Source organism: Pavona decussata, unplaced genomic scaffold (assembly GCF_977016875.1).
Source record: "Pavona decussata unplaced genomic scaffold, jaPavDecu1.1 SCAFFOLD_53, whole genome shotgun sequence".
NCBI classification, from domain to species: domain Eukaryota; kingdom Metazoa; phylum Cnidaria; class Anthozoa; order Scleractinia; family Agariciidae; genus Pavona; species Pavona decussata.
The window spans coordinates 4,892,884-4,901,850 of NW_028145475.1; the positions used below are offsets into that span (position 1 = coordinate 4,892,884).

At 38.2% G+C, this 8,967-nt stretch overlaps 2 protein-coding genes across 4 annotated transcripts in view; one reads left to right on the forward strand and one right to left on the reverse strand.

Moving 5' to 3' along the window:
* Positions 1-8,967, forward strand: part of LOC146480641 (uncharacterized) — a 73,183-nt gene that overhangs the window by 56,960 nt on the left and 7,256 nt on the right. The gene's annotated exons all lie outside the window — the stretch shown is intronic.
* Positions 64-4,909, reverse strand: LOC146480647 (uncharacterized). Of its 3 annotated transcripts, none has more exons than XM_085109876.1 (6): positions 4,723-4,909; positions 4,097-4,514; positions 3,315-3,413; positions 2,606-2,728; positions 1,726-1,778; positions 64-1,290 (listed from the first exon to the last, which is right to left on the reverse strand). In XM_085109876.1, exons 2-6 carry the CDS (start codon positions 4,356-4,358, stop codon positions 1,210-1,212), a joined length of 618 nt encoding a protein of 205 aa, XP_084966002.1. In that variant the 5' UTR covers positions 4,359-4,514; positions 4,723-4,909; the 3' UTR covers positions 64-1,209. The 3 variants fall into 3 exon arrangements, with proteins under 3 accessions (XP_084966002.1, XP_084966001.1, XP_084966000.1); XM_085109875.1 differs by having other exon boundaries at positions 4,653-4,909; XM_085109874.1 differs by having other exon boundaries at positions 4,097-4,909.

Here is an 8,967-nt window from a genome sequence, read left to right on the forward strand (position 1 = left end):
AAATTTGTGGGAAAAATGTGTGTACATGTGTGTGTATTATGTATTGATCCACCCCTCCACTGGTTCATTTCAAACTGCCTTTTATTTCTTCTCCCTCACAAGTGTCTCAAGGTTTAACAAAGAAACCTAAAGCAGCTCTGGCTTAATAAATACATAATTAAAACAATGTCTTTTTTTGGTTTCTTATTGCGAAAAAAAAAAGAACTGTGTACACTAGTATACAGGAGTATCCATTTCAGATTCAAAGCGACTTAAAACAGTATAAGGCTTCCATTTACTGTACTCTAAGGGCACTTTCTCTCCATCTGTCAGAAATGGCCGGCCAGACCAGAATTTATCAATAATTTTATTTGAAGGATAGGTTTTAATCAAGGCTAGTCCTTTGAAATTTCTTCAAAATAGAGCATACCATTTTCGGAGTGATTATTTTTCAAGAGTTTGCAGCACCATCCCTTCAAAATGATGCGTTTGATTTGCTATGTTATAATTAAGTGTATGAACTGGCCAGTCTGGCCAGCCAGTTCTACAGGCAAATGGAAAGCACTCTAAGACTCCTCCACCCAGACTGGCTATCAGTGTAAGTTTTCAGCAAATTGCATCATTGGCTCTGCATCAGTGTCAAATTCCTACTAAAGCTGCTATATAATTTTCAAAATAACTTAAATTTGGTGTACTGGACCAACGAGTAGACAAGTATTTTGATTGGCTTAACTCCTACCTAAAAAATATCCTGCATTAATTTTTCAGCTTAACTTATATTATTGTTATAATGCACCTTGTCATTCCATGCCATATTTATTAGCAAAGATTAACTGCTATTTCTCAGCGGCTATGTATTATATCTACGAAACTCTAATTAATATATCACAAAATACTTGACTAGTGGTTACTAGAATTTTGGAGTGTGGGGCTTAGGGGAGGAGCCCAAAGGGCACATTTATCCTTCTTTGAAATGAATGTTAGGACCATAGAGCAAAATCCTTTTCCACTCCCTAACCCCCTAATAATTTTTTAGAAAGTCTACTTTCCCTCACTGATGAATTAATGATAATTATCAGTGTTTACCATAGTTTGCGGTCATTGGCAATTTCAATTCCACTGTGTTGATTGACGGCGGAGGGATAATAATTGAGAATACTGAAATTTCACAGATACATATCCTAAGGGGATACCCCTTGGGTCACTTGCATTCTGTCATATGATTTCTCATCATAGTATGATGTTGGATTCTGTCATACCCAGGCACTCGTCATGTTCATTAAACAGCTTTGCAGTGGCAAAGTATTCACCCTACAAGAAAGAAACTGTTTTAGTTAGCTGCAGTTACCGTTTTATAATAATAAAGTGTGTTGTGTTTGGCTGGGGGGAGTAACGTATTTAGGGTTACCATCACCAGAGTAGGTATAGGCTAGAAGTGGCAACACTTGGTTTGGTGGGGAAGGGGGGATCTCCTCAACCCAAGCTCCAGTATTAACAAGTATATTCTCCACACCATCCTACCCATATTTCTTACATCAGTAGTTGGGAGAATTTTATGTAAATGGTGATCGTTGTTTTATTCTTATGATACATATGTTTATCAAGCAGGGTTGTTATTAGCAAACGTCTGATGCTAGGCACTGTTGGACTAATAGGGTTAAAGCCCCTTTAGTTCCCTGCTTCTTATGGCATGAAAGTCAACCACCTGCAAGTTGCATAATGAAACTGGCTGTACTTGTTTCTTACCCTGGGAATGTATCTTGGCAGTTTGATTGGTTCATAAACACTCATTTTTTGACCTGAAAACAATAAAAGCTAGTCAATAAGTCAATAAGAGTAAACATTACAGCATCTGATTAGTGTTGATGCTGACATTGTTCAGTTAATTCCTGAAAATTACACGAAAATAGATTTAACATTCTCAGGGGAGGGTACCCTTCAGAATTTGCAGGTAGCTAGGTGTGTACAGTGGCCCAGTTCTTGAAACTCCTGTGTCATTTAATCCAATCAAACAATGTGAATTTTGGACCCTGTTTCAGACATGCCATCACTAACATCTTTCCACCCTTTTCTGTCATGGCAAAACAGAAGGGGCAAGCAGATGTTATTTAAAAGGAAAATAGTCAAGACCACACCTTGACTTTGAGCAAAAATGGCAAAACAAACCTCTCCTATCCCACCCCTAGGGGTACCACTTCCTATTACTGAAGAAGATTTCAGCAAAGGGGAATGGCATCAATGCCCCTGGCTGTTTCATGCTAATAATGGAAAGTAGTGACAGATTATTAAATATTCCTTAATTGTTGGAGACACATGGAACCCAGGAGAAAGTCAAGGAAAGGAGAGAGGAAGTTTACAGGTGTTAATATATAAAAGTCAAATGGTGGGAAGTGGGGAAAAAGTAAACATTTTTACCATTTAACATTGGAAATCTTGTACCCAGATTGTCCACAGTCAGGAGGTACTTTAGCACAAGTGAGTTCTGAGTATAAGATTATAACCCCTCTCCCCTCCCCCCCACCCCAACCAACCTCCATCTACCCTTTGACACCATTGAAATTAGATTCAAAATTTTCATATAAAAACATAGGTTGTCAAAAACAGGGAAACCAGTCAAACTAAGCACCTTTTTTCATGGGACAGCCGAATGTTTCTGCTTTGGTTTTACAGATGTTGTGTTTTACGTCATACAAGGTGCGGCCCTGGTACTTGGCGACCACATGAACAACACCACCATGAAGTGAAATTTCTGTAATGATACAAAAGCACTTTGTTAAGGTTTCATTCCATGTAGAGTTAGTAGTTAATCTTTTCAACTGACATGGTAGTTGCACCTGATGCTTAAAAATTAATTGCAGCTGTCTTGGATCCCACTGTCTTGTATATATTACTGGATTTTGGAAAAATTTCAGAATAAGTTGCAAAAAAAATGAGCAAACCAATTAGAACACTAAAATGATATGAAAACATTTAAGTATATAACCCACGAAAATTAATATATTTTGTTCATTAAAAACAGGAATATTCTAACTTCTAAAAAAACATCCTGTCAAAATTCGTTTGCCATGGTAACATCAAATTCAATGAACCTTGAACCACCACACAAAATTGTTCCCAGATAAAATTCTGAAATATTCCGCGCTTGCTCACATATTAAAAAAATTAATTCACGTTCAAAGTCAGCAAATGCAGAACGTGCTCCTCCTCCCTCTCCACTCCCCCCTCCCCTTAGGAAGGCCTGATACTCAGGTTACCGCCACCCCTGCCTAAGGAGCTTGGGTAGATGGTGCTGGCTGTGATCCAACTTGTTTTCCAAACACCCTCTGACTACTTACTTGCTGTAAAATTTGCAACTGCTGTGGCAATTACTCTCTTTTGTTCAGAGTCGAAATGGATTACAACTTTTCCTATCTTCTTCCGTAACTTATCAGGATCTGTGAATCAAATCACTGGTGTTAGTCATAAACTGTAGCTTTGTTCCAAATACGACAAAGGAGAGTTTTTAAAGTTGCGTGACATGTGTAACGCAAACAGAGGGTTCCTGACATTGACCTTTTCTCAGTTTACAAGCAGATTTCAGCAAAACAGGAAATAATTGTTCTTGTAACCCAACAAGACCTCCCACTAGTTTACCCTAAAATAGATGAAAACAAAAAGTTTTTCAAGATTGCGTGCGTACAGGAAATTCAGGGGAAACTTTGCTTTTTAAAACAAAAGAGGTTATACCAAAAACAAAAGAAAAAAATCTAGTTACCCTTATATTGCATTTTCTACATCTATTATTTTTTGATGACGACTTTATGGCAGAAACTTTCAAAACCAAGGATTGAATGTCAACATATCAGTCCTCCTCGCCTTGAAAAGATTTCTAACGACTTTCATCAAAATCTGTTGTCCCAAAATGATTAACCTTGTCCTACACGTATTATACGCTTCCACGATTTTGAGTCCGTGGAGTCAAGCTATCGGACCTATCGACGGATTCGACGCGAACTGTACTTTGTGATTCTATTTTGTTATCTGTCTTTCATTTTCTTATTAAAAAAAAATTCAAATTTACCTTTGACATTCTGTGAAAGGTCAAATATTTAATATCGAATCCCCAAAGCAAACTCACCGCAATCATCCCAGATGTCTCCAATCGACTTCAACCCATTCTCACGCACCCATTTGTCCCAAATAGTACTACCATTGCCATGTTCCTTCTGTGTAATCTCTAGGTCGGCTAAGTTTGCGAATAAAGTAGTCCACAGCAAAAATCCTCCCAGCCCAATGGACAGGACAATACAAAATTGAAGAAAGAGACGTTTCTTGAAACCTATACTCCAAAATCTAACACGAATAGAATTCCATCCGCGACAGAAGACTTCGGCGAACATTTCGATGGATCCGTTCGCTGTATTCCCCAATTCTTTGAGTTAAATGATCCTTGGAGATTTCCTGACCTAGAACAAAGCTGGAAATCAGCGACACGCAAAAAACCCCGAAGCTTCCATCAAATTTACCGGACAGGAAATGACAAGGTCCCGTGGTTGCTGAAAGATTCAAGTTAATGATTGCTATCTCGACCACAAAATTACAACAATCTGAACAATCGGCAGCTAAAAAAATCCGAGTGTTATTTTAAACAGCCCTTCTACAAGCCCTGTGCTCAACAAAACAGGAAATAATACTTGTATTTTCTTGCGTTTTCCACGTTTGTTTGCACTTAATACAGTGCTTCGAAAAGTGTTGCAACAATACCTCCCATCAAGAAGTTTGTTGTATTAAAACAACAACAGAAAATAACTCGCGGTACAGTGGCAAAATGATATTTACAACGAGTAACTGAGAGTCCATACACGTACATTTGTCAAGCGAGAACTGAAATATACGAAGAAAGAAATTTTATCCACTTTACGGTCACGCAATATTCCTAGAGACAGGAGCCAGAAACGTGCATTGCACGTGTGCGTGGTTCAATCTCTGATTAAAAAAAAAAAAGAAAAGAAAAGAAATCGGGGCCTGAATCGGGTCGATTTTCGTCTTCTCCGAGCTTTACTCATTTTTTTATTTATCAAATTTATCAAATCTTCAATGAAACATATATAGTTACTGCAATTTTGCACATAGTTGCTAAAAATGTAAAATTGCATGAATTTTGTTGCGTGTCATGTGATGTCTTAAAAGACAAATCTCGTCACATGATTCCGGTCCGTTGAGAGAGACGAAACAATTTGGCACGATGAACACACTTGACACCATAGTGAGCTACACCAGGTTGGTTCTCAGGCGTGGAAATGAGGAAAATCGTTTTATTCCATTAATAAGGAAAGAAAAAACGTTGGTCCACCATATAATATTAAACTCTCGTGAAATTTTGAAAGAACTCTCCAGGGAAGAAGCTGTTCAAACACTTCCCTTATTGTTCAGCGAATATAAAATTACACCTACACTCACCCACTAGTCCACTAAAAAGTTTAAATTGTTGCGCGCAGTACTGAGTAAAGGTTCGGGTTCACACCAGCGACATAATAGTAGAAAGATTTAGAATCACCTGAGAATCACGTTTACGCCAAACAGCAAAAAAAGGCAGAAATGATCACGTGACCATGTTACCCTGTATCTGCCGCTCACTGTTTTCACTTTATCGAGTAGTTTTGCGTTACCATTAAAGGTCAGAATTATTTTGCTCTATTCACATCTCTGTAATAATGTTTTCAAAGAAACACTGATAAACGTGAATCTCACGTAGACACGTTTTCAAAACTCTCTAACAACAAAAGAACTTCGACCGTTCTTTTTTTTTTTTTTTTTTTTTTTTCTAACATGTCGTTATATTTATGTTATCATGTTCCTCTTGTGTCGTTATAATTATGCCGTGCTTGCTCAAGACAACTTAAGAGTTATTCGAGTTTGGTTAGCTTAGTTATTGTCGGATCAGCGAAACAAAAGCTTCACCTGGAATCCCAGATTTTTTAGAGCATTTTGTTCTCGTAACAAGCGATACGCCCACAAACGAAAAACCGCTCCGGGAATATTGGATTCATATGTAGCTGCAATACAATATTTAATTTTTAGCAGAATATATTTCCTGATGTATTTTATCAAAATGTACTTCTTATTTTAATATCGCTTGTAGTTTTTTTTTTTTTTTTTTAGCTATGAACTAAATTTCACGAGTATGTATCACTTCCAGCAATTTGACTTCAACCCATGTATCGCCACTTTGTAGTGTGTCATGATATGTTCACGCCAATAAAAACTTTCGGTTTACTCATCGCAGCCCTCGGCGATCTCTCTACCTCATTTGCAGCTTTTTAATCTGTCATAGTCCTCTTGAGTTCAGTCAGTTAAATTTTTCCACGGCCGACCAAAGAAAGGTATGATTTTCTACCAAATCACCGCATGATGTATTTCCCCCAGACTAGTAAAAACTAAATAATGCACACTTCTTTTGCATGACTGAATCTGTTCAGACCTCGTTTCCTGAAACCGCTCCAATGAATCGGCTCGGGCCTTGAAAAAATTTGTGAAGTAAAGACCACTAACTCTCTGGTCTGTTCTCATTTGCGGCATAACGACATAACTAGAAGAAAGATCAGATTTATCCTTCAGTCGGTTATGCGTGCTTGTCGTTAATTATGTTCCTCTTATAATGCCAGTCGTCATTTTGCCTAGTCTCTACACTTCGGTAATAGTATGTATTAAACATGGACACAAATGCCTGTCAAACTTCGTGGACTGAGTCAACACGAGGAAACACTACAGCGTTCAGCAAAGCAAAGAAAGGTACAAAGAAAACTAAAACAACAAAACGGTAATATACCTGGAAAATGGACTGAAATGAGCTACCGTGACCGCCTTTTGGGAAGCGGGGGGGCTAAGATCTAAGTTTGACCGACAACTGTTCATGAAAGTCGGTTACGATAGATAATTGGGACGAGAGGGGGAGGGGAGATACTCCATAATTGGCATATTAGATACGCACAACTCGATAGGGTATGGTTTTCAGGGCATTTTAATTTTTATCGAACAGGCTATCTATTCCGATACTTTTTACTTTCTTCTTTTGCTTTTAAACGATGCATCTCTTTCTGTCTCGAACAAGCCAAGCCTGAAATGTTCAGCAGTTTATATCAGCAGAACTTTTGCTATAGCTTGTCATTATCATAATTAGTGTTGTTTCAACTGTGTTTAGTGTAGGTTTTTTTTCTCACACGGCTGCTGGGAAGACCCTTTGCTGTAATGATAACTGAAGATTTTTGATAATGCGCTCTTACCCCCTGCCCCCCTCCTCCCGGCCTCGCAGCTTAGGAAGATTCCACCAACATAAATCAGTGCTGTTTTTCTGATATGTGTCCAGACGAAAGCCACACAGCCATACATGATCTATGTACACTAACATTTAACACCGGATAGAGACATTAGATACCGTTAGGTGTACGCTACTGACCGTTTAAGAACGACCCTTGGCAAACTTACAACAGACAGCATATATATTACATGTAACATACTGAATTCGAATATTCGGATCGCTGTTAGTCGATCCTAAGTGAAATCAGACTCTCCGTGTTCAGTCAGGAGCGACCCCGTGATCTTAGTGATGTATTTACCATAAGCTGTTCTATTTCTGGTGTCACTGTGGGTTCGCCTGTAGTGCAGTGGTTATCACGCCTGCCTTGAATGTAAGAGACCGGGATTCGAATCCTCACCGGTGAACCATATTTCACATGCACTGTAGTATGTTACATCATTTTTTTTTACACGTTTACTTACCTTAAAAACTCACCAGTTTTTGTGTTGCATGCGCCGCTCAAAAGGATGAGTCACCTAATAAATCATGTGACAAGGCTCTAACGCTAATATTAACCTTGGGGGCGGAGAAATACATAATGATTCAGTGCTTAAAAGAACATATTAAAATTCACAGCCAACCTGGCTGTTGCTAAAATATGAATTAATAATGATTCAGTGCTTAAAAGAACATATTAAAATGCACAGCCAACCGGGCTGTTGCTAAAATATCATGAATTACAGTTGACGCCGTTGTTTTCGAAGTTACCTGTAAACTGTTTTAAGGTACGAAGATCATTTAAAGGTGTCGCCCAAGCGTGCTTCCTCGTAATAAACACCACCTTCTAAATGACCACGTGAATAGTCAATTTATCATCAAGAAAATTTGCCATTAGGTTAAAATGCTGAAAATTGTATGCGTTTTATTGCTTGGTAATTAAATGCAATAGCATGCCTTTTTTTCCATATGCAACGTACTGTCACTTTTTAATATTCAGTAAAAAAAAAAAAAAGCACTTTCTGGAAAGTCCCTTTGTCCATCAACTTTAGCTTCCCATTGGCATAATTATTGCGGAAGTTTAATCAACTCCGCAACGTTAAGCTAACGAACTTCACTCGGCAAACAGTACGGGTTTACACGTTTCGAATTTCCTCAAAAACTTCATTCGGTAGGTCACTTTTGACAATTTAAATATTAAGTTTTATTTTCAATGTTGTCTTAGATATATTGAAAATGGCTTGCTCGCGTTCATTCAACAGCTGTGTCAATTCGTTTCCTCGACATTATTTTCGCAGCTGTGAACAACACTAAATGAAACTGTTGGGGATTTTGAATGGGATTTTAAGCATTTCACAACTCAGTGCTTTTCTGAGTGCGCCTATACCTAAAATTTCGCCCCTTCGAGTATACGACTTGATGTATCTCATGGAACGAAGGAGATATGATTTAATTATTCCATCACGATACGCGCTGAGTTCACTATAATCATCTCATATCCAACAGGCCGCGAGTGGAATAATTCTGAATTAAAAACAGCCAAGAAATATTGATAGACTTGTTAGAAAGACCTAAGGACATTGTCACTGATAGCTCCCATGGCGGCTAAGCTAAGCCAATAGGTCTTATCACGGTTTTCGACGCCATTTTGACGAGTAGGCAAACAGGCTTGAAATAACAGTGTTTGTATGGAAATCCGATGTCAAATAATTGTC

Excerpts from the sequence above, each read along its gene's own strand:
- LOC146480647 (XM_085109876.1), bottom strand. The coding sequence starts at position 4,358 with ATGTTCGCCGAAGTCTTCTGTCGCGGATGGAATTCTATTCGTGTTAGA. Across the intron at positions 1,779-2,605 it reads CGGCTGTCCCATGAAAAAAG|GTCAAAAAATGAGTGTTTAT; the intron begins GTGCTTAGTTTG and ends TATTGTTTTCAG. Across the intron at positions 1,291-1,725 it reads TGCCAAGATACATTCCCAGG|GGTGAATACTTTGCCACTGC; the intron begins GTAAGAAACAAG and ends TCTTTCTTGTAG.